The sequence below is a fragment of the Mobula birostris genome, chromosome 9, assembly GCF_030028105.1.
Source record: "Mobula birostris isolate sMobBir1 chromosome 9, sMobBir1.hap1, whole genome shotgun sequence".
Classification (NCBI taxonomy): Eukaryota; Metazoa; Chordata; class Chondrichthyes; order Myliobatiformes; family Myliobatidae; genus Mobula; species Mobula birostris.
In genome coordinates, this window is record NC_092378.1 from 130,941,731 (window position 1) to 130,968,146 (window position 26,416).

At 41.4% G+C, this 26,416-nt stretch overlaps 1 protein-coding gene across 3 annotated transcripts in view; it reads left to right on the plus strand.

Annotated features, from left to right (window-relative positions):
• pdxdc1 (pyridoxal-dependent decarboxylase domain containing 1) overlaps positions 1-26,416 on the plus strand; it is a 74,026-nt gene that overhangs the window by 15,955 nt on the left and 31,655 nt on the right. For 2 of the 3 annotated variants that reach the window (XM_072268832.1, XM_072268829.1), the window contains 5 exons: positions 3,305-3,385; positions 14,470-14,619; positions 19,476-19,665; positions 25,145-25,213; positions 25,448-25,526. In XM_072268832.1, coding sequence (XP_072124933.1) covers positions 3,305-3,385; positions 14,470-14,619; positions 19,476-19,665; positions 25,145-25,213; positions 25,448-25,526 — 569 coding nt within the window. The remainder of the gene's footprint in view (positions 1-3,304; positions 3,386-14,469; positions 14,620-19,475; positions 19,666-25,144; positions 25,214-25,447; positions 25,527-26,416) is intronic. The other variant, XM_072268831.1, reaches the window with a different exon arrangement.

A 26,416-nucleotide genomic window follows, 5' to 3' on the forward strand; every position in this document is an offset into this window, starting at 1 on the left:
ACCAAAATGCGCAATGTGCAATTTGTAGTAGTTTATAATAAATAGTATGTACAACAGGACAGTCAATATAACATAGAAATGCAGTTGTGTCAGCATGAATTACTTGTTCTGATGGCCTGGTAGAAGAAGCTGCGCAGAGCCTATTGGTCCTGGCTTTTATACTGTGGTACCGTTTCCTGGATGGTAGCAGCTGGACCAGTTTGTGGTTGGGGTGACTCAGGTCCCCAATGATTCTTCAGGCTCTTTTTACATACCTGTCTTTGTAAATGTCTTGAATAGTGGGCAGTTCACATCTATAGATGCACTGGGCTGTCCGCACCACTGTCTGCAGAGTCCTGTGATTGAGGGAAGTACAGTTCCCATGCCAGACAGTGATGCAGCCAGTCAGGATGCTCTCAATTATACCCCTGTAGAAAGTCCTTAGGATTTGGGGACCTGTACCAAACTTCTTTAGCTGTCCCTCCCATCTATTCAGCAATCTCTTTGATTCCCCACCATCAAGGGGGCATTAGGACAAGAACTGCATCTTCTCCCAGTTCATAAGATGACTGAACTCTCTGCCACCACCCAGGTCTCACCTCACATGAAGCACCAGAGTGTTATACTTTTTTGCTTTTTAACTTGAGTTGGAAATGCACCTTATTTATTAATTGTGATAATATTACTTTGTGTTATTGTTTGAGTTACATGAACTGTGTTGTGCACCCTAGTTCAGAGGAATGTTTTGTTTGGTGCTATACGCATGTACGGTTGAATGACTGAACATAACTTGAAGTTATCAACCCCTCCGTGTATGTGATAGCTCGTATATAAGCTTTGACTGTAAACTCGAATGCATCACTGGCAGCAGCCTACCCACCATCAAGGGCACGTATACAGAAAGGTGTCGGAAAAGGGCTAGTAACTTCATGAAGGATCTCACCCATCCTGCTCATGGACTGTTTGCCCCACTCCCATCAGTGAGGAGGCTATGTGGAATTCACAGTAGGAACACCAGACTCAAAAACAGTTACTTTCCCCAAGCAGTAAGGCTGATCAACACCTCCACCCACTAACCCACCCCTCCATGCCCCCAACCTCCACTCTTTATCACTTCCTGTCAGTCACCTTATGTACGTACACTCCTGTGCCTAGCATCACTATATGGAAATACAATTGATGTATATAAACTAACTTATGAATTTATATTTATTGTCTTTTTATTATTGTGTTCTTAATCTTGTTTTTGTTTTGTGCTGCATTGGATCCGGAGTAACAATTATTTTGTTCTCCATTGTACATATCCTGGAAATGACATTAAACAATTTTGAATCTTGAACACATTCCTGAGTCCACACCAGCTTGTCCACGCCAGCTCCAGTCACATACAATCTAACATTTGCCATCATAAGATATAAAATGTAATCCAGCTCATGGCAAGTGAGGATCACCAGACCCACAGGAGTGGGTGAGCTCTGGAGGAACATGCCATATTGACCAACACTTCCTGTAATACACAGCATAAATTGCAAGCATGCAAATCTTACAATAGCATATCAACCAATAACAAGGTCTTAGTGTGTTTCTCAGATTAAACTGCCAGATGAATTTTATGGGACTTGCATTTTAAGCATTTGAATTTTACTTATGAAATGTGATTTGCTTGAATTATGCCACTTAAGCAAACATTTATGGGAATATTATGTTTTCAATTAGTTTTAATCACAGAACTTGAAAATTAAAAATGTTTTCACATGGCAAATACACTCAGTGGCCAATTTATTAGTTACACCATTATACCTGCTTGTTAATGCAAATATCCAGTCAAATTTTGTAGCAACAACTCAATGCAGAAAAGCATGCAGACTCGGTCAAGAGGTTCTGTTGTTCAGAGCAAACATCAGAATGGGGAAGAAATGTGATCAGGGTGACTTTGTGGAATGATAGTTGGTGGCCTGATTATCTCAAGCTGTTGATCTCCTGGAATTTTTATGCACAACAGTCTCTAGAGTTTTCGGAAAATGAGGCAAAAAAAACAAAAAAAAATCCAGCGAGCAGCAGTTCTGTGGGTGAAAACGCCTTGTTAATGAGAGAGGTCAGAGGAGAATGACCAGACTGGTTCAAGCTGACAGGATGGCAACAATAACACAAATAACCCAGTGTGGTAACAGTGACACAAGTAACCACACATTATAACAGTGGTGTGCAGAAGTGCATCTCTGAACGGACAAACGTTGAATCTTGAATTGGATAGGACACAGCAACAGAAGACCACACAGGGTTCCACTCCTGAAACAAATAAAGTGGGCGCTAAATGTATATACATTTAAGTTAGGATATTGAACTAATTAATTTTTTAAATGATCTGTATATTAAGAAACCAATGTTTAAGTCTTAGTTCTCCAATAATCTTTCAGTCTCTGCACTGCTTCTAGATTAATACCCAGAGATACAGTAAGTGTATTTCATTGTGAAAATCTCTTTTATGGAAATACTTTAAAGCTAATGGTAATAAATATGCTGTATTAATGCAGGGAATTTGACAGTGAGCTAGTTTTCTGAGAATTTTTGTCTTGTTAAACTAATACTAGAGTTTACAGTGGAAACCCATTCTCATTAGTTTTGAAAAAATCTTAGTTTTTTTAAATAACGTGTTTCCATGGATTCACTAAAAAGTGCCACTGCAAAATGTGTAGATACAATACAAGCAGTCGTCAGATTATGTCAGGGTTCTGTCCTGGGAACTGTTCATAATCCACACTGTTCGTAAGTCAGAAATGAGCAATGACTTGTGTGTGGGAGACGATCACAGAAGCAGATGTGATGGGAGAGTGAGTAGGCACAGGAAGAATAATTGCCAGCTTGCCTTACTGATTGAGTGAGCAAGTGGGTCTGCTTGGTGCTCCCAGCTCTGTTGTAGTTTGGGAGGGAATGGGAATGAGGTTGAAAGTGAAGAAAGGAAGCATGTGGAAGTGCCTGTTTCCACCTGGCAGAAGATGCCTGGAGCTCCGCAGCATCCTGCAAATCAATCTCACTTGTCTCCCAAATGTATTCCTATGTACAGGATGTTTATTAGTTGAAGCTTTGTTATCCAGGGAGGAACTGTTTTTTTTAACTTTTAAAGGTGAACTACATTTTAAAATTTAACATTTTAGATGATGGCTCTATTGGAAACAAAATCTTAAATACTGCATAGACTAAAACCCATCCTCCAAAAATGGCATTTCCATTGAGAAAACAAATAGTTCTGCCTTCCAGTTTCAATCGACAAATTGATTTTAATTAAGTGATATTTGTTTTATTTTAAACATTTTTTTATTCACAGTGGACAGGACATGGCAACTATTCTTCAACTAGTACAGAACCTTATGCATGGAGAGGATGAGGAGGAATCACAGTCAATTCGGTAAGCTATTATAGTCTCCAAGGGGCAAAGTAAACCAATGTTTTTATGTATCTGAGTTGTGCAGATAAAACTTGGTATTGTTTTCTGCTTGGAAATGGAGAGAAGTTTGACTCGTTCAGCAAATTATTTGTAACTATTACTACTCAGTGGCAGAGTGTATGAAACAATCATTTTGAGCAAAAGATATCAACTCTTTATAATTACAGGCAAGCATCTACAGAAATCCCAGAGCTTATTTAGTCACCTACATAGTGTCACAGAGAGTAGATGTAAAGAAATTGGAGATTCATCTGTGTTTGACATGAAGTGAAGGAAAATGCCTTTTCTGAGTTAAATATCTTTTGAAGAAAGTAAGTTGGGATGAATGAATGTTGTGATTTTATTTGACCAGCTTATCTAGGCCCCTAGTTTGTGCGAATAACTACCAGCTCCATACGTAGCATCTTAAATTTTAGTTGATCATAAAATCATACAGCATGGCAACACGTCATTTACCCCAACTTGTGGCAGTGTAGTGGTGCTGCTGTCTCACAGGTCCAGTCGTCTGGGTTCAAACTTGATTTCTAGTGCTGCCTACGTGGAGTTTGCATATTCCTCTTGTGACCCATATTGGTTGCCTTTGGGGTTGGGGGCAGGCTCCAATTTCCTCCTATACAGGTTTCCCCCGCCATCCGAAGGTAGAGCGTTCCTATGAAATGGTTTGTAAGCCGGAATGTCGTAAAGTGAAGAAGCAATTACCATTTATTTATGTTGTGAGTGTTCGCAGACCCAAAAATAACCTACCACATCATGCCAAATAACACATAAAACCTAAAATAACAGTAACAAATAGTAAAAGCAGGAATGATATGATAAATACACAGCTTATATAAAGTAGAAGTACTTTTCCATAATCATTGTCTGAACTGTTCTCCGTAGCGAAAATCTCACGCAAGTGCTGTTGGCAAAAACACGGTGCAAACGCTCTCGGCAGAAAATCTCACGCAAGCGCTGTTGGCAGAAACTCTCTCTCCAGTAACCTTTAAGCTATGAAGCTGCCAAATCATACCAAATAACACGTCAAAATACACAGCCGATATAAAGTAGAAATAATGCATGTACAGTGTAGTATCACTTACTGGAATTGGGAAAGCGCGGAGCACACTGATGGTGGTGTGTTAGGCTGAGTCGTCGGAGTTTGGGTGGTGCAGTGGCCCCCATCCTTCGAGCAGCGAACCGATACCGGTCCGCGAAGCATGCAGCGGTAGCCGGGAGACACACAGCACATCTTTAAGAAAAAAGCCGTAATAAACATGCTAATTAATTAGGTGCCGCCCAGCATGTAATTGTCGGCTCAGATCAGTGCCAATTACCGATTGCATCGCCTCTGATCTGGGCCGACAATTATGTGCCGGGCGGCACCTAATTAATTAGCATGTCTATTTTGGCTTTTTTCTTAAAGATGTGCTGTGTGTCTCCCGGCTGCTGCTGCATTCTACGCGAATCGGTATCTGTCCACGGCCTGGGTGTTGGGGTGGTGGGACACTGGGGTGTCATCTCGTCGTGTGTTTCCATTAGAGCAGGCAGCTCATCTTCTCCTATGACTGCCCGCCTCAATGTTGAAGGTCGAGGTTCGTCGTCTGCTGTGGCTGATGTGGAAGGCTTGCTTGACTTCTGAGCATTGCGCATTTTTCTGTCATACAGTTCTTTGTAAGCACTCAAACCATCCTGCAAATATCCCCTAAACCGATGTACCCTTTCAAAATTAAAGTCGTACTTTATCATTACTCATTCGGTTTCGATTGTTATCCTTTCCTCTTCCAATTGCATCACCTCTTCATCTATCAGTTCTTGGTCATGGGATGCCAAAACCTCTTCAGCATCATCTTCGTCAGCTTCCACAAGCCAAACTCACTTAGTCCTTACTTCATTCACCATGATGAAAATACTTAATTATGTCTAGTTTTACGCTAAGTGTAACACCCTTACGAGCTCTTACAGGTTTTTCTGATATCATAGAACTCATCTTGCAAATGGCTGCTCAGAGGCACGTGTTTAAGCAATGCCGGCGAGAATGCAGTTCGGAATCCAGGGGAGAGCGGCTGCTCGGGGCACGCGCTGCTTTTTCCGTAACAGTGAAAACACCTTCTGTTAGCGAAAACAGGGTACTAATGTAGGTCTTTCATAACAGTGAGGTTTTGTAAAGCGAACGTTCGAAAAGCGGGGGACACCTGTATCCCACAGACATGGAAGCTGTAAATTCAGCACTGTAAGTTGCTCCTAGTGTGTGGGAAGAATAAAATGAGGTTAATGTTGAAATAGTATAATGGATGCTTGATGGTTGCCCTAATGAGAGGCTAGGGAAGAAATAGTGGAGGCCCTTGTTGTTTCCTTTGTTAACCACTGGCAATGTTCCTGAAGATTTAGAAGCTAACAGGCCTGGAAGGCTGAATTCATTTCAGGGGAAGTTGCTAGAGAGAAATTCGGTAGGACAAGATCTACAGTAAAGACCTGAATGGAAATAGTCAGCATGATTTTGCACATTGGTGTTTGTCAGTCCTTGTCTGTTTATGTAAAGTTTTTCATAAAATTGTGTTGTATTTCTTTTTTCTTGTAAATGCAATGCCTGTAAGAAAATAAATCTCAAGATGGTAGGAGGTTACGTGTGACAAATCTTTCTGAGTTTTTTAAAGAGGCACCTAAGGAAATGGATGTTGTCTTCATGGACTTCATTAAGGCCTTTGACAAGGTCCTGCGTGGCAGGCTGACTTGGAAGGTTATTGTGCGATATTCAAGGGGAGCTAGTGAGGGTGATTCAGAATTTGGTTGATGATAGAAAGCAGAGGGTGATGGCTGAAGGTTGATTCTTTGACTGGAGACCTGTAACTAGTGGGATACCCAAGGGTGGGTGTTGGAACTTCTGTTATTCATTATTTCTATAAAAGGTTTGGATTTGAATTAACATAGCATGATTAGAAAGTTTGCTGATGATACTAAGTTAGGGGGACAATGAATTTCAAAGAGCTATTGGTCAGTGAGAGAAACATGCTGAAGGATTGCAAAAGGATTCGAAGCGAGAAGGCTGCAAGTGGAACGGCTAAGGATTTTCGGAGTGAAGGCATTTTACTACTCAGGGTAAACATGGAAACATAGAAAATAGGTGCAGGAGTATGCCATTCAGCCCTTCGAGCCTGTACCACCATTCAGTATGATCATGGCTGATCATCCAACTCAGAACCCTGTACCAGCCTTCTCTCCATACCCCCTGATCTCTTTGGCCACAAGAGCCATATCTAACTCCTTAAATATAGCCAATGAACTGGCCTCAACTGTTTCCTGTGGCAGAGAATTCCACAGATTAAAGAGAGGCAAGAATGCGCAGGCGCGTGACGTCAGACAGTAGAGTGGGAAAATTTTAAAAGAAGACTGCCATATCCAGCAGGCAACGTGCAGAGTGAAAGCGTAGCAGAGTGATAGGGCTTTGGCTCAAACAGGTTTAGGCGGTAACAGGGTGAGGTAGGTTTACCTGTGTTAATTGCGGAAAGGAAGTATGTGTGTGAGGCTGCTGTTCTGTGCTTGGTGTCAGATGTGGGAAGTCCTGGAGTCTCCCAGCCTCCCGTACGGCTATATCTGCACCCGGTGTGCGGAGCTGCAGCTCCTAAGGGACCGAGTTAGGGAACTGGATGACCTTCGTCTGGTCAGGGAGAGCGAGGAGGTGATAGAAAGGAGTTATAGGCAGGTGGTCACACTGGGGCCATGGGACACAGACAAGTGGGTAACAGTCTGGATAGGGAAGGGCAAGAAGCAGGTGCTAGAGAGTACCCCTGTGGCTCTCCCCCGAACAATAAATCCTGTTTTGAGTACTGTTTGGGGGTGGTGGTGGTGGGGGGGGGGGAGACAGCCTGCCTAGGGGAAATAACAGTGGCCGTGGCTCTGGCACAGAGTCCGGCCCTGTTGCTCAGAAGGGTAGGGAAAGGAAGAGAAAGGCAGTAGTGATAGGGGACTCTATAGTTAGGGGGTCAGACAGGTGATTCTGTGGATGCAGGAAAGAAACTCAGATAGTAGTTTGCCTCCCAGGTGTCAGGGTCCGGGATGTTTCAGATCGCGCCCACGATATTCTGCAGTGGGAGGGAGAACAGCCAGAGGTCGTGGTACATATTGGTACCAATGACATAGATAGGAAAAGGGAAGAGGTCCTGAAAACAGACCACGGAGTTAGGAGGGAAGTTGAGAGCAGGACCGCAAAGGTAGTAATCTCAGGATTACTGCCTGTGCCACGTGATAGTGAGTATAGGAATAGAATGAGGTGGAGGATAAATGGGTGGCTGAGGAATTGGAGCAGGGGACAGGAATTCAGATTTCTGGATCATTGAGACCTCTTTTAGGGCAGGTGTGACCTGTACAAAAAGGACAGGTTGCATTTGAATCCCGGGGGACCAATATCCTGGCGGGGAGGTTTGCTAAGGCTACCGGGAAGAGTTTAAACTAGAATTGTTGGGGGGTGGGAACCGAACTGAAAAGACTGGGGAAGAGGCAGTTGGTTCACAAATAGAGAAAGCTTGGAGACAGTGTGTGAGGGAGGATAGGCAGGTGATAGAAAAGGGACGTGCTCAGACGGACGGTTTGAGATGTGTCTATTTTAATGCAAGGAGTATTGTGAACAAATCGGATGAGCTTAGAGTGTGGATCAGTACTTGGAGCTATGATGTGGTGGCCATTACAGAGACTTGTATGGCTCAGGGACCGGAATGGTTACTTCAAGTGCTGGGTTTTAAATGTTTCAGAAAGGATAGAGAGGGAGGCGAAAGAGGTGCAGGCGTGGCACTGTTGATCAGAGATAGTGTCATGGCTGCAGAAAAGGTGGACGTCATGGAGGGATTGTCTAAGGAGTCTCTGTGGGTGGAGGTTAGGAACAGGAAGGGGTCAATAGCCCTACTGGGTGTTTTTTTACAGGCTGCCCAATAGTAACAGGGATATCAAGGAGCAGATAGGAAAACAGATCCTGGAAAGGTGTAGTAATAATAATGATAAAGTATGTTAAAAGGTTAACACGGTTATTAAACATAGCAGCCTGTTCTTTGTCTCTGCGAGAAACCTTGATGACCGACAGATGTGTGACTTTTGTTAGAGCACTATTTCTTCTTGAAGATAGTCAGCTAGGGTTTTAAGATGCTTATCTCCTTGTGTAGTCATGCATAGAGATAGGACAGCTTCAGTCTGTTCTGTGTGTATAAGCCATTATGACTATTTTGTAATTTGTCTTTCGGGGCTGTCATGTAGTAAATAACTTCAAGTGCCTCCAGCCTGTCTTGTGTGGAGGGGTGGGGGTATCTGGATGAATATATCTGTGTTGTGAGGGGAATTGTTAGTTAGTGGATTGTGCAGGAACAGTCATAGACTGTTCCTGTTTGAGCGACTAACTGAGTAAGCCCCGAGTGCTTGGAATAAAGAGTTTGTACTTATACGGTCTCTGAGTGACTTTATCCGGATTCGACTTCCACAATAACAGAGTTGTTGTGGTGGGAGATTTTAGTTTCCCAAATATCGATTGGCACCTCCCTAGAGCAAGGGGTTTAGGTGGGGTGGAGTTTGCTAGGTGTGTTCAGGAAGGTTTCTTGACACAATATGTCTACAATTAAGCCTGTAAGAAGAGAGACTGTACTTGATTTGGTATTGGGAAATGAACCTGGTTAGGTGTCAGATCTCTCAGTGGAAGAGCATTTTGGAGATGGTGATCATAATTCTAAATCCTTTACAATAGCATTGGAGAGAGATAGGAACAGACAAGTTAGAAAAGTGTTTAATTAGAGTAAGGAGAATTATGAGGCTATCAGGCAGGAACTTGAAAGCTTAAATTGGGAGCAGATGTTCTCAGGGAAAGATATGGAAGAAGTATGGCAAATGTTCAGGAGATATTTGTGTGGAGTTCTGCATAGGTACATTCTAATGAGACAGGAAAGTTACAGTAGGGTACAGGAACTGTGGTGTACAAAGGCTGTGGTAAATCTAGTCAAGAAGAAAAGAAGAGCTTACGAAAGGTTCAGAGAGCTAGGTAATGTTAGAGATCTAGAAGGTTATAAGGCTAACAGGAAGGAGCTTAAGAAGGAAATTGGGAGAACCAGAAGGGGCCATGAGAAGGCCTTGGCGGGCAGGATTAAGGAAAACCCCAAGGCATTCTACAAGAATGTGAAGAGCAAGAGGATAAGACATGAAAGAATAGGACCTATCAAGTGTGACAGTGGGAAAGTGTGTATGGAACCAGAGGAAATAGCAGAGGTACTTAATACTTTAATTCAGTACTCACTATAGAAAAGGATCTTGGTGATTGTTGTGATGATTTGCACTAGACTGAAAAGCTTGAGCATGTAGATATTAAGAAACAGGATGTGCTGGAGCTTTTGGAAAGCATCAAGTTGGAAAAGTCACCGGGACCGGATGAGATTTACCCCAGGCTACTGTGGGAGGCGAGGGAGGAGATTGCTGAGCCTCTGGCAATGATCTTTGAATCATCAATGGGGACAGGAGAAGTTCCAGAGGATTGGAGGGTTGCGGATGTTGTTCTCTTATTCAAGAAAAGGAGTAGAGATAGCCCAGGAATTTATAGACCAGTGAGTCTTACTTCAGTGGTTGGTAAGTTGATGAAGAAGATCCTGAGAGGCAGGATTTATGAACATTTGGAGAGGTATAATATGATTAGGAATAATCAGCATGGCTTTGTCAAGCGCAGGTCATACATTACGAGCCTGATTGAATTTTTTGAGGATGTGACTAAACACATTGATGAAGGAAGAGCAGTAGATGTAGTGTATATGGATTTCAGCAAGGCATTTGATAAGGTACCCCATGCAAGGCTTACTGAGAAAGTAAGGAGGCATTGGATCCGAGGGGACATTGCTTTGTGGATCCAGAACTGGTTTGCCCACAGGAGGTAAGGAGTGGTTGTAGATGGGTCATATTCTGCATGGAGGTCAGTGACCAGTGGTGTCCCTCAGGGATCTGTTCTGGGACCCTTACTCTGTGATTTTTATAAATGACCTGGATGAGGAAGTGGAGGGATGGGTTAGTGAGTTTGCTGATGACACAAAGGTTGGAGGTGTTGTGGATAGTGTGGAGGGCTGTCAGAGGTTACAGCGGGACATTGATAGGATGCAAAACTGGGCTGAGAAGTGGCAGATGGAGTTCAACCCAAATAAGTGTGAAGTGGTTCATCTTGGTAGGTCAAATATGAAGTCAGAATATAGTATTAATAGTAAGACTCTTGGCAGTGTGGAGGATCAGGGGGATCTTGGGGTCTGAGTTCATAGGATACTCAAAGCTGCTGTGCAGGTTGACTCTGTGGTTAAGAAGGCATATGGTGTATTGGCCTTCATCAATCGTGGAATTAAACTTAGGAGCCGAGAGGTAATGTTGCAGCTATATAGGACCCTGATCAGACCCCACTTGGAGTACTGCGTTCAGTTCTGGTCACCTCACTACAGGAAGGATGTGGAAACCATAGAAAGTGTGCAGAGAAGGTTTACAAGGATGTTGCCTGGATTGGGGAGCATGCCTTATGAAAACAGGTTGAGTGAACTCAGCCTTTTCTCCTTGGAGTGATGGAGGATGAGAGGTGACCTGATAGAGGTGTATAAGATGATGAAAGGTGTTGATCATGTGGATAGTCAGAGGCTTTTCCCCAGGGCTGAAATGGCTGCTGCAAGAGGGCACGGGTTTAAGGTGCTTTGGAGTAGGTACAGAGGAGATGTCGGGTAAGTTTATTACGCAGAGAATGGTGAGTGTGTGGAATGGGCTGCTGGCAATGGTGGTGGAGGTGGATAAGATAGGGTCTTATAGAGGGCTATGGGTTACCCTCGTAATTTCTAAGATAGGGACATGTTTGGCACAACTTTGTGGGCCGAAGGGCCTGTATTGTGCTGTAGGTTTTCTATTTTTTCTATAAATGGATTTTAATTTTAGGTAAATGTAAGTTGATGCATTTTGAACAGTAACACTAGGATAGGACCTATACAGTGAATGGAAGGGCACTGCTGAGTGCTGTGGAATGAAGGAACCTGGGAGTACAATTGCACAATTTGCTGAAAGTGGCCATGGAAGTACACCAGTAAGTGATATAGGCACGTGGCATGCTGCCCTTTATTCAGGTCATTGCTTTTAGTAGTGTGGGCATTATGTTGTAACTATACAAGTTGTTGGTGAAACCTCACTTGGACAGTTTTGATCACCCTGTTCTAGAAGAGACAGTGTCAAACTGGAGAAGGTGCAGAAACAAATTGCAAGGATTCTTCCATGACTAAAGGGCCTGAGTTATAGCGAGAGGCTGGCTACACTGGACATTGAAAGGTTGGAGAATGAGGGGTGATCTCACAGGAATTTTATAAAATTAATGGATATGGATAAGGCGGATGGTTCCCAGGGTTTCCCAGGGTAGGGGAGTTCAAAACTGGAGAGCATAGATATAAGAGAGGAGAGATTTAAACAAGATCTGAGAGATAACTTTACACAGAAGTTAGTAAGTACCTGCTATGAGCTGCCAGATGAAGTGATTGAGATGGGTACAATTGCGACATTTAAGAGACATTTGGAGGGCCAAATGTGCCAGCTGGGACTAGCAACGAGGATACTCTGCTCAGAATGGACCTGTTACGCCTAAGGTCTCTTTCCGTGCTGTATTACTTTGACATTATGATCTTGAGCTGAAGGGACAGTTTCTATTGTATGATGTGATTTGTGAGGAGTGTGTAGTAAGTTAGGAACTTCAAAGAATTTGAAAATATCGACAGTCATCTTGAATGTTAGAATGAAAATGAAGATTTGGAGGGTGTAGTCATCGAAAGCATTGTATGAATGCAGTCCATTATCTGCGCTAGGTGTCTCTACTGATTTTTGTTTGCAGTCAGTAGGGGAAAAAACACTGCAGTGTACACTGGTTGAATTCCTCTGGTAAATATTAGGAACTAATACAGTTTTATAGTACTGTATTAGTAGTGTTCTAATTTGTTCTGTATTTCATTTAAATATGTAATTGTTTTACTCAGTTGATTAGATAGTGTGTCTTTTTGTACCTTTTTAACTATTTCCATGAAACTTTGGCTAATTGGGCTGCTGCTTAAATGTACTGGCCCAGATGTGTCCTAGTTAACTAGAATCCACTGTTTAGTATGGTAGTGACACCACTTGAATGGGGACACCATGGAGGTTCTAGTGCAGGCAAAAATGAAGTTGGCATGAAAATTTTTTGAAGCGTGATTCTCTTCTGATAACTCCATAAACACATCGAAATAGATGCCATCTACAAACTCTTAAGAGCCAAAGAAATGCAAGCCAATAGAATTCAAGTGTCAACTGAAGGGGTAACCAATCAGGACTGAGGCAAGCAAATGAGGGCTTGTATAAATGTGAGCATTCCCAGAGTGAAGCACCAAAACCTGCTCACTGAGGATGTCACCTCGTCTGATGAAACACCTGCAGGCTAATTTCCAAGCTTGGCAAACACCATAACATCAAATGGAATCTACTATATTAAAGGTAGACATTAGTGGATTTTTAATTATTATACCGAGAAATGTGGGATAAGAACAGAAATTATGACATTGAGGGCGATTTGAGAACCTGAATGGCCTCCTATTTCACGTAGTCCTTGTATTCAAGTTGTTTGCACACACTTGAGTGCTAGAAATGCATTTGTGGAAAGGTTAGCCAGGGCACATAAGAAGATACAGTCTCGCAGGATATAACACCATTAAAAGGTAAATGAAGATATGAGGTAGTACAATTAAGGAACTATTTCAATCAAGTTTACATTTCCTTAAATTCTGTCCAGTGTTTGAGAACCATCTTAAGAAAATTTCTGAAAAATATCAACAGAGCTCTGCTGAGCCAAAAAAAACTTCTTTACGGGTCCAATAAGACAGGGGTCCCCAATCCTTTTTTGCACCGCGGACCGGTTTAATATTGACAATATTCTTATGGACCGGCCGACCTGTGTGTGTATGTGTGTGTGGGGGGGGGGGGGTGTTCAAGTAGGGTCAAACTCACCTGAACATGTCTTTTACAGTTATGGTTGCCAACTTTCTCACTCCCAAATAAGGGACAAAAGTAGCAGTCAAATCCCGGGACACTTTACCCCAGGAAAGACTACCATGACCATGAAGCCTTGCGCGGGCATCTGTGCACATGTGTGACGTGCACATGTGATGTGCGCATGCGCGTACGTGCCGATTTCCTCCCCCCCAACAAATCGGTTTTGCCTTCATCTTCCGGACTATACTGTATATACATTATTTCTACTTTATACAGGCTGTGTATTTATCCTATCATTACTGCTTTTACTGTATGTTAGTGTTATTTTCGGTTTTATGTGTAATTTGGTAGGTTACTTTTTGGATCTGGGAATGCTCAAAAAATTTTTCCCATATAAATTAATGGTAATTGCTTCTTCGCTTTACGCCATTTCAGCACAAAAGGTGTCATAGGAATGCTCTACCTTAGCGGGGGAAATAAGGGCGGTCCCGTATGGGACAAACCAATTTAGCCCAATATACGGGATGTCCTGGCAAATACGGGACAGTTGGCAACCCTATGTTCAAGTTCAACAGTGCGTGACAGGGAATGAAGAAAGGTGCAGCTGACTCATATTGTTTCCTCGCGGCCCAGTAGCACATGCTTTGCGGCCTGGTAGCACATGCTTTGTGGCCCTGTACCGGTCCGCGGCCCGGTGGTTGGGGACCACTGCAATAAGATGCAAGTATATTTCCAAAACCAGTATATAGGGGATCTGTCTTCAATTGAGATGTGTATTTCTACTGAACAATGCAATGAGTGAAATGTATAAAAATTCATAAATTGCTGATCAGCGGAGTAATTTAACACTGGGCCACAAGCACTTGGTGTTACCTGTAAGGCATCTTCAATGGGGAAGATTGAAGGAAGGGAAAATGTTCATCTGAAAACCCTTCTATGACATTCCCATGACTATTACATTTGATATTATTATGTTGGAGACATAATGTGTTGGTAGTCTAGGTGTTATTAATTAATTGTTCAAATGTTTTATTTTAACATATTTTGAATGGAAGAGACTTCTTAAACTACAGATCTCTATTTAGCAGATTACAGAATGTTGGTGAACAAGGTCACATTTCCTTATTGGGTCATAGTTTGGCGGCGTATATTTCTGTGCTGGACAAAGAAAGATTGCGAAAATTAACCACAAGGATTTTGTCAGATACTACACTCTGGCTCTGCAGACTTTTCAGGTAACTTCTTGGCAATGCAAAGCTCAAGTGATTATGTACTCTACTTATTTAAGGTAACTAAATATTCTAACATTCTCCCAAAAGGTGATAGCTGTCAATTTTTTTTACTAGCAGTTAATTATACTGTAATTTTTTTAAATCATTTTACCTTTGTGAAATCTGCATAATTGCATGTGTTCTACTGGAACAACATTGTTCAGACTCTATAATGTTCTCTGTATAATTCTCTTCAGAGAATTTTCTTCTTTGTAATAAAAGATTTTTTAAAAGTAAAATAAAATCAACTTAAAGCAAATTGAATGTTAAGTTATTTGAAATCAAAATATTCCAAAGCAGTTAATTTTATACCTGCATGCTTTGTTTGGAAAGATTACAAAAACAATTCTCAGATTGGTAAGTTTTTTCATAAAATGGTGTGCTTTCATCCATTGATTTATTTGATGTACATTAAAACTAAGAATTTATTTGAGTACAACACAAAACAAATGTATCATCTCTTTGATAATTTAAAGAAAAAATTCTCAATTTTATTTAGTTGTAAACCTAACCCTCATGGAATACATGCATTAACTATTCGGTATTTCACAGTTCTGTTGTATTTTAATGCTGTATTAAGATGTCCTAATATAAATCTGGCCTTCTGTACAAAATAGTTGTAGGTATCATTTGCAAGAATAAGTGGAATCATTTTGTTCTATGAGTTCGTCCTATATTTTCTTTTTTTAAAAAAAGGAAAATAATTTGTTTCATTATTGCCTGTTTTTCTGGTAGGATAACTGTTTAGTTTTGTTTCTATAGAAAGAAAGGAATGTGAATGCTAAAATATACTATCAGAGGGACCCTCAAAATAAAGAGTTGATCAATTTCAGAGGCTTTTAAAATTATGGATGACTTCTATAAAGCAGGCAACATAATATTGATGGGGAAGGTAGTGATGAAAGATTACTGTTATTCTTAAAGGGTTAGAGAAATGTTGAGACGTAAAATAAAATCAAGAGTATGTATCACATTTGGTGGCTATCTTCTTTCCAGTTTTGACTGCAGTCTGTTACAGAGTCGGCCTGGAAACATCAAAAGCAGATGATCTCATTCACACTTTCACAATGATAAATCACTTAGTGAATACTGTACAGGACCCAAACACTTATTATATTACAGCCTTGTAATAGATCCCACTTGTCATTTCATACTAACCAATGGTGCAGAAGCCAAGGGTGATCATAGTGTATGAAGGAAGAAAATTTCAAGAGCACAGATGAATGAGACTAGCATTCATTAATATGGCCTACATCACTAAACTAAGGTAGTATTGTCTGTCATTATTTTTATAATACTTAGATTTTGTGATATTTTATACGTAAATAACAAAGCCTGTTTTCCATTTAAGAAGTGAAAAACAAGAGTTGGTTAAAGCATAAATTATGTTGAAGAGTGCAAAGACAAATTGGAAATCATATCCTTGTGAAAAGGGGAAGTTAAATTTGCAGATGGCGGGAGCAAAAAGCAACAGCAGGGAAGATTGAAAAATCTGTAATGGAAATTTGATATAGGATTGTAAGTAAAGTATTCAGGATTGTTAGAGAAGGTGGTGAGGGTATAAGGACGGGGGGGGGCGGGGGGGGTGATAGTGGAAAATAAATAGATCAAGGATAATACTACAATTATTTCAAACTAAGGGCTGTTGAGATCTGGAAGGTAAACCAAAAATAGTATTTAATCAAAACAAGATACGATTGGACCATTTTTTTAAAAGGATACACGATACACGTCCAAGGATACACGGTGTATCGGAAGGATAGGAAGGTAGGCAGAGGGGGAGGCGTGGCTTTATTGGTAAGAAATGATATTAAATCATTAGAGAGAGGTGATATAGGATCGGAAGGTGCGGAATCTTTATGGGTTGAGCTAAGAAATAGCAGGGGTAAAAGGACCCTGATGGCAGTTATTTATAGGCCTCCAAATAGCTGCAGGGATGTGGACTACAAATTACAACTGGAAATAGAAAAGGCTTGTCAGAAGGGCAGTGTTATGATAATTGTGGGGCATTTTAACATGCAAGTGGTTTGGGAAAATCAGGTCGGCACTGTATCTCAAGAGAGAGAATTTGTAGAATGTCCACGAGATGGCTTTTTAGAACAGCTTGTTGTTGAGCCCTCTAGGGGATTGGCTGTACTGGATTGGGTATTGTGTAATGAACCGGAGGTGATTGGAGAGATTGAGGTGAAGGAACCCTTAGGAGGCAGTGATCATAACATGATTGAGTTCACTGTGAAATTTGAAAAAGAGAAGCCGAAATCTGATGTGTCGGTATTTCAGTGGAGTAAAGGAAATTACAGTGGCATAAGAGAGGAACTGGCCAAAGTTGACCGGAAAGGGACACTGGCGGGAAAGACAGCAGAGCAGCAGTGGCTGGAGTTTATGTGAGAAATGAGGAAGGTGTAAGACAGGTATATTCCAAAAAAGAAGAAATTTTTGAGTGGGAAAAGGATGCAACCGTGGTTGACAAGAGAAGTCAAAGCCAAAATTAAAGTAAAGGAGAGGGCATACAAGGAAGCAAAAATTAGTGGGAAGACAGATGATTGGGAAGTTTTTAAAAGCTTACAGAAGGAAACCAAGAAGGTCATTTAAGAGGGAAAAGATTAACTATGAAAGGAAGCTAGCAAATAATATCAAAGAGGATACTAAAAGCTTTTTCAAGTATATAAAGAGTAAAAGACAGGTGAGAGTAGATATAGGACCGATAGAAAATGATGCTGGTGAAATTGTAATGGGAGATAAGGAGATGGCAGAGGAACTGAACGAGTATTTTGCATCAGTCTTCATTGAGGGAGACATCAGCAGTATACCGGACATTCAAGGGTGGCAGGGAAGAGAAGTGTGCACAGTCACAATTACGACAAAGGAAGTACTCAGGAAGCTGAATACTCTAAAGGTAGATAAATCTCCTGGACCAGATGGAATGCACCCGCGTGTTCTGAAGGAAGTAGCTGTGGAGATTGCAGAGGCATTAGCGATGATCTTTCAAAAGTCGATAGATACTGGCATGGTTCCGGAGGACTGGAAGATTGCAAATGTCACACCTCTATTTAAGAAGGGGGCAAGGAAGCAAAAAGGAAATAATAGACCTGTTAGCTTGACATCGGTGGTTGGGAAGTTGTTGGAGTCGATTGTCAAGGATGAGGTTACAGAGTACCTGGAGGCGTATGACAAGATAGGCAGAACTCAGCATGGATTCCTTAAAGGAAAATCCTGCCTGACAAACCTATTACAATTTTTTGAGGAAATTACCAGTAGGCTAAACAAGGGAGATGCAGTGGATATTGTATATTTGGATTTTCAGAAGGCCTTTGACAAGGTGCAACACATGAGGCTACTTAACAAGATAAGAGCCCATGGAATTACGGGAAAGTTACATACGTGGATAGAGCGTTGGCTGATTGGCAGGAAACAGAGAGGGAATAAAGGGATCCTATTCTGGTTGGCTGCCGGTTACCAGTGGTGTTCCACAGGGGTCCGTGTTGGGGCCACTTGTTTTTACATTGTACATCAATGATTTGGATTATGGAATAGATGGCTTTGTGGCTAAGTTTGCTGACGATACGAAGATAGGTGGAGGGGCCGGTAGTGCTGAGGAAACGGAGAGTCTGCAGAGAGACTTGGATAGATTGGAAGAATGGGCAAAGAAGTGGCAAATGAAATACAATGTTGGAAAGTGTATGGTTATGCACTTTGGCAAAAAGAAATAAACAGGCAGACTATTATTTAAATGGGGAAAGAATTCAAAGTTCTGAGATGCAACGGGTCTTGGGAGTCCTCGTACAGGATACCCTTAAAGTTAACCTCCAGGTTGAGTCAGTAGTGAAGAAGGCGAATGCAATGTTGGTATTCATTTCTAGAGGAATAGAGTATAGGAGCAGGGATGTGATGTTGAGGCTGTATAAGGCGCTTGTGAGACCTCACTTGGAGTACAGTGGGCAGTTTTGGTCTTCTTATTTAAGAAAGGATGTACTGACGTTGGAGAGGGTACAGAGAATATTCACTAGAATGATTCTGGGAATGAGAGGGTTAACATATGAGGAACGTTTGTCTGCTCTTGGACTGTATTCCTTGGAGTTTAGAAGAATCAGGGGAGACCTCATAGAAACATTTCGAATGTTGAAAGGCATGGACAGAGTGGATGTGGCAAAGTTGTTTCCCATGATGGGGGAGTCTAGTACGAGAGGGCATGACTTGAGGATTGAAGGGCGCTCATTCAGAACAGAAATGCGAAGAAGTTTTTTTAGTCAGAGGGTGGTGAATTTATGAAATTTGTTGCCATGGGCAGCAGTGGAGGCCAAGTCATTGCGTGGATTTCAGGCAGAGATTAATAGATATCTGAGTAGCCAGGGCATTGAAAGGCGGGGGAGTGGGACTAAATGGCAGAATGGATCAGCTCATGATAAAATGGCGGAGTAGACTCGATGGGCCGAATGGTCGACTTCTGCTCCTCTGTCTTATGGTCTTAAGAAGTAACTAATCATGTACTCGTGACGAATTTGGAAAGATGCAAGGGGAGAGATGGTTTATACAATTTAACCGTACAGATCTTAAAAAGAATCTAGAGAGGTGTGGTGTGCCACGTGGTTTTCTTCTGTTCAATAAACTGTAATTTTATTACATTCTCAGGTTTAGAATTCTGTTGAAGTCTCATTCAAGGCTGTAGCTTCAGGTGGTTCCAAATTTACCATCTGTCTTCTCACTTTTATGAGAAGGGATAGTTTAAACTTGCTCAATGGGTGGGAATTTATTCCAGATTTTATAGATGAGCATTATATTTGAAATGCATGATAATGAATTTAGACATCTAATTTGTTCAGGTATGAAAATGGTTCTGCCTATTATCATGAAGATGATCGAGAAGGTGTGTTGAAAGTCTGCAAACTCGCCATTCACTCAAACTATGAAGACTATGCAACAGAAGGTTTTAATGTCTTGCACAGGAAATTACCTGTACTGTATATCAGTGCTGCAAGCAGAACGGGTCTGGGCCAGTATATCTGCAATCAGGTAAAATACGTTACTACATTACATGCAAGATGGCAGATTAAATGGAATTAATTAATTTTGATTTATTATGTTTTGAAAGGATTAGACATGAATAGATAGTCAGATCTGAGGAATGCCATCCAGTGTATTCTTTCTGTTCAGCTTTTGGAAATGTACTTGCATTTATGTTTCTGAAATTTTCTACCATTTTCTGTAAACTTAAAAGCATAAGGGAACAAAATAATTGTGACAATACTGAACAAAGAAATAGCTTCCAGTAAATATACCCTGAGTTAGGGTAACCGTCTGGTGAAGGTATGACTGATCTCCAAAAACTGCCTATATTAATTTTGTGGCCTTAAAAATAACTTCAAACAAAGCAATTAAATGACAGTGGCATTTGTAGGAAAATTGTGCTTTCCAAGAACTGAGCTGATGAAAATAGACAATTAACAGCCCATTCCATTGATGAGTCTGCACAGGTAGTAGAGCAAAATCTAAAATTCACATTTTAATTATTGCACTTAAAGTAAAAGGTGCATAGACACGTGATCAAATGAAAAATAAAAATATAACGAGCAAGCTTAAACTTTTTATTCCAGAAATCATGTTTTAAAATGTTGCTTTTTGAAATATCCTGGTTATGAAATTGGAATTCCATACTTGTGTGAAAAAAGTACAAAAGTTAAAGTTAACTGAGCGATAATTGTTTCATGCAACACACATCAAAGTTGCTGGTGAATGCAGCAGACCAGGCAGCATCTCCAGGAGGAGGTACAGTTGACGTTTCGGGCCGAGACCCTTCGTCAGAACTAACTGAAAGAAGAGCTAGTAAGAGATTTGAAAGGGGGAGGGGGAGATCCAAAATGATAGGAGAAGACAGGAGGGGGAGGGATGGAGCCAAGAGCTGGACGGGTGATTGGCAAAAGGATATGAGAGGATCATGGGACAGGAGGCCCAGGGAGAAAGAAAAGGGGGAGAGGGGGGAAAAAACACAGAGGATGGGCAAGGGGTATAGTCAGAGGGACAGAGGGAGAAAAAGAAGAGTGAGAGGAAGAATGTGTGTATATAAATAAATAACAGATGGGGTACGAGGGGAGGTGGGGCATTAGCGGAAGTTAGAGAAGTCAGTGTTCATGCCATCAGATTGGAGGCTACCCAGACGGAATATAAGGTGTTGTTCCTCCAACCTGAGTGTGGCTTCATCTTTACAGTAGAGGAGGCCGTGGATAGACATATCAGAATGGGAATGGGATGTGGAATTAAAATGTGTGGCCACTGGGAGATCCTGCTTTCTCTGGCGGACAGAGCGTAGGTGTTCAGCAAAATGATCTCCCAGTCTGCGTCGGGTCTCGCCAATATATAGAAGGCCACATCGGGAGCACTGGACACAGTATATCACCCCAGCCGACTCACAGGTGAAGTGTCGCCTCACCTGGAAGGACTCCTCTACTGTGAAGATGAAGCCACAGTCAGGTTGGAGGAACAACACCTTATATTCTGTCTGGGTAGCTTCCAACCTGATGGCATGAACTTCCGCTAATGCTCCACCTCCCCCTCGTACCCCTTCTGTTATTTATTTATATACACACATTCTTTCTCTCTCTCTCTCTCTCTCTCTCTCTCCTTTTTCTCCTCTCTCCTTTTTCTCCCTCTGTCCCTCTGACTATACCCCTTGCCCATCCTCTGGGTTTTTCCCCCCTCCCCCTTTTCCTTCTCCCTGGGCCTCCTGTCCCATGATCCTCTCATATCCCTTTTGCCAATCACCTGTCCAGCTCTTGGCTCCATCCCTCCCCCTTCTGTCTTCTCCTATCATTTTGGATCTCCCCCTCCCCCTCCCACTTTCAAATCTCTTACTAGCTCTTCCTTCAGTTAGTCCTGACGAAGGGTCTCAACCCAAAATGTCGACTGTACTTCTTCCTAGAGATGGTGCCTGGCCTGCTGCGTTCACCAGCAACTTTGATGTGTGTTGCTTGAATTTCCAGCGTCTGCAGAATTCCTCGTGTTTAAATAATTGTTTCATCAAGGTTTAGTATTTTATTGGTTTTTATAACACTATGATTAGTGTGCACAGAAGTGAACTTCAAGTCAGTGGGCACTGATACCAAATATCCATGATTATCTTCACTGGCTCAAACAGCTCTGATGTTTGCATTTGTGTCTGGAACACTATGCCCAATGCAAGTGCAGGATCGATAATAACTACTGTTTAACTGGAGTGTTAAACAGTAGTTATTACCAGTAGGGAGTGTTTAACTGGAAAATTGCAAGAAAGAAATTGCTTTCGTTCTTGCACAATATTAACAACCCATTGGTACTTCATTGGCAGTAGATGTGGTCTACTTGGATTTTCAGAAGGCCTTTGACAAGGTGCCGCACATCAGGCTGCTTAACAAGATAAGAGCCCATGGAATTATAGGGAAGTTACTAGCATGGGTGGAGCATTGGCTGATCGGCAGAAAACAGAGAGCTGGGAATAAAGAGATCCTATTCTGGCTGGCTGCCGGCTACCAGTGGAGTTCCACAGGGGTCGGTGTTGGGAGCACTGCTTTTTACGATGTGCGGATTATGGGATTAATGGATTTGTGGCTAAATTTGCCTTTGATACAAAGATAGGTGGAGGAACAGGTGGTTTTGAGAAACAGAGCCTGAAGAGAGACTTAGATGGTTTAGGGGAATGGGCAGAGTGGCAAATGAAATACAATGTTGAAAAGTGTATTGTCATGCACCTTGGTGGAAGAAATAAACGGGCAGACTATTATTTAGATGGGGAGAGAATTCAAAATCCAAAGATGCAAAGGGACTTGGGAGCCCTTGTGCAGGGTAACCTGAAGGTTAACCTCCAGGTTCAGTAGGTGGAGAAGAAGGCGAATGCAATGTTAGCATTCATTTCTAGAGGTATAGAATATAGGAGCAAGGATGTGATGTTGAGGCTTTATAAGGCACTCGTGAGACACTTGGAGTATTGTGTACAGTTTTGGGTCCTTATTTTAGAAAGGATATACTGACATTGGAGAGGGTTCAGAGAAGATTCACGAGAATGATTCCAGGAATGAAAGGGTTATCGTATGAGGAATGTCTGGCAGTTCTTGGGCTGTATTCCCTGGAGTTCAGGAGAAGGAGAGGGTATCTCATAGAAGCATTCCGAATGTTAATAGGCCTGAACAGATTAGATATGGCAAAGTTATTTCCTATGGTAGGGGAGTCTAGGACAGGAAGGACACAACTTCAAGATTGAAGGACGTCCATTTGGAACAGAGATGCGGAGAAATTACCTTAGTCAGAGGATGGTAAATCTGTGGAATTTGTTGCCACGAGCAGCTGTGGAGGCCAAGTCATTGGGTGCAATTAAGGTAGACATAGATAGGTTCCTGAGTAGCCAGGGCATCAAAGGGTACTGGGAGAAGGCAGAGGAGTGGGGATGACTGGAAGAATTGGATCAGCCCATGATTGAATGGTGGAGCAGACTAGATGGGCCGAATGGCCGACTTCTGCTCCTTTGTCTTGTGGTCTTAGTTTGAATAATGAACCATATAAAAGAAATTCGCATTATTTACTTTAGACCAGACTGAAATGTGTCACTAGAAAAACCAATTGATGAATATTAATTTGTCATTCAGGATCATTGTAGCTTTTTATAAATTTAGTTTATTTGTGACTTGAGGTGAATTTGCCTCATAAATTTTACAAATTTGTGTAAGTGGCCCTTGTAAAACATATATGGAAGAAAAGTTGTGCCTCGCCCTACTTATTCCAGAATCTGGTGATGTGATCTGAGCAGCAACAAATCCCATGGTGACATCATGTGGACAATTGTTAAGTAGCAGAGCCCCAGTGGCAGCTTTATTAGTATACCATCTGAGCATGATTCTTAAGTTTATAGAAATATTATGGAGCTCTGCCTCAGGACATCATACAATCCTGATAACCCATTCCATCCATGCTAGGTAACAGATGTTTATCTATACTAATCCCATTTCCCAGCAATTGGCCTGTTGCCCTTTATTCTATGGTTTCCACACAAATACTTAAATGTTGTCTGGGTAACTGCATCCACCACATCCTTGGGTAGTGAGATTCAGGTTTCAGCTACCTCCTGGGCAAAAAATACTTCCTTGGATCTTTTCTAAATCCCCTACCCCTGACCTTATAGCGGCCCTCTCTTGGTAGACATCACCTTTGAAGAGGAAAATATTCTCATTATCCTCCTATTTTTGCAAAATTCAGCCAGGTCTACCTTGCCCTGCCACTTGACAAAGGAAAGAAAACTGGCTTATCTGGTCTTTCTTCATAGCTAAAATACTCCATTAGTGCAAATTCCTGGTAAATCTCCTCTGCATTGACTCTAGTGCAGTCATATCCATAAATTAGTTCAAAAATAAGAAATAAATACACCTAAAACTTGTCATTAAAAGCACTACTGCAAAAGAGAAATAATGTTTAGAAAGTAATTTGCATTCTCCTTGCATTAATCTCCAACCTTGTATTTTAAGATTAAGGGAAAAATATTTAAGGTTAGTGGGTAATTGAGCAATACAACTTCATGAGCATAAGCTTTTTAAAACTGCGTCATTTTACAATTTTTTTTTGTTGCGCATTCGTCAATAGAACTAAGTTAGGAAACTTAACTGCACAGCTCTTAATTAATCAAAGCTCACACTTTATTGTGTCTTCACAAACAACAACATAACTATGTTAACCCCAGGACAACAACTTAAAACATGAATTCTACTGTTCTCCTTGTATCAATACTCACTCAGACCACTCTTCCAATTTAAAACCCTGAAATAGGGAATCTCAGTTTAGTATCTATGCTGTGCACAATGATGAAGTGATCTGTAGTCTATGCAAACCCTTCAGATCAATTTAATTATTGCCACCTGGTTAATTCCTGAAACCCATAATACTCCTACAAATTATACAAGTTTAACTAAGTACAGAAACTTGGGCTTTTATAATTGTAATGCTGCAAGCTCTCAATAAGTCTTGAACTTCTAAGTTTGGTAGCACTTATGAAACAGCAATAGTTTAATGAGCTGGCCCAAGATTATTAGATTAGATTATGAGAACACTCAGTCCTCTTTTATTGTCATTTAGAAATGCATACATGCATTAAGAAATGATACAATGTTTCTCCGGAGTGATATCACAGAAAACAGGACAAACCAAAGTCTAACACTGACAGAACCACATAATTATAACATATAGTTACAGCAGTGCAAAGCAATACCATAATTTGATGAAGAACAAACCATGAGCACGGTAAATAAGGTCTCAAAAGGCCCCGAGTCGATCGACTCCCGAGTCCCCGATAGCAGGCGGCAAAAGGGAGAAACTCCCTGCGATAAGCCTCCAGGCACCGTCAACTTGCCGATGCCTTGGAAGCAGCCGACCACAGCTGACAATTCGTTCTAAATTGCTAATATTTAGTTATGAGAAGATGGGGAACTGCAGTAGACATTAATAATTAAATTGTATGCTTTTTATCTTTGTATTTCAGCTTGGTCTCCCTATTTCTTGTATGTGTAGTGTTCCTTGTAACACTATGTTTGGATCTCAGCATCAAATGGTAAGTTTGTAATAAATGGCAAGTGGAGAACGACAGGGAATTTGTGCTTTTAATGTTCACCTGTTTTGGGTAACTCCATTACGATACCACCGAGCCCAAACAGATTATGTACTTGTACTGACTGCAGCAGAATTGCAAATTCCAATCCCTTTTCCCTAGCATTATTATGTATGATATTGTTATGGAAACTCAATTTGTGCTATCTTAGTAATTTATCATTCATTGTTTTGACAGGATGTAGCCTTACTGGAAAGGCTCATTAAAGATGATATTGATTGTGGAAAGTTTCCTCTTTTACTTGTTGCCAATGCAGGTATGCTGTAAGAACACGCTTTGCTTTAAAAAAAAAGATTATCACCTTAATTACCAGTGCTTCCAGAAGTTATCCATGCAGCATTCGTGGGTTAAGGGGGAATGATGTCGTCTTTATTCGTATGTCTAAATCATGAGTGCACAGATGCTTTTGGTCTTAAGATTAATCCCTGCAGCACCCATCTTTTGTCTGCAACCTAATCATAATCTCAGTATCCTTGTCTTCACAAACCACGTAGCTTGCCTTTGTTCCAGTGTTTGCAATTATGGCAACCTGCTTGAGCCTATAACACCTCCATTTTTTCACCCACCCTCCGCCCCATCTCACCATACTTTCACATATCATCATTCTTGCTTTGAGTTGCTTGCTGTTGAAATATTTGTGCATGCCTTTGTCATCTCCAGGCGTACATTCCATACCCTTGCACCTGAGTTAGCACATCCAAAGCTATTTCCTATGTTACTTGTGCTTCAAATATTGCTTATCCATATATCTTTCTGATGTTTATTTACTTTGGCCCCAGCTTTCCCAAAACCACCTGTTGTAAATTTACATCCTTGGTTTGAAAACACCTCGTAGTTAGTTTTATCTGTTTCTTTAATTTTGTTTAACAAATCCCCTGGAAGCAGTTTTTCTTTAACTTGGTCACCTTGTGCTGTGCTAGTTAGTCACTAGACCATGTTTCTTTTCATGCCCTCTGTTTAAGAGCTTCTTTGCAGGCCATCTCCATGACATAGTGTTTGGTTAACTCTTTGGCCACGGTATACCTCTGCAATTTCTCTTCCATCCTCAAGAGTACTGAATTATTGATCCGCTGGCACATGATGTTGCACATGACGTGAGTGCGTTAGTTGATGCTTATTCACTGCTGGAATCCTGTAGGCAGCGTA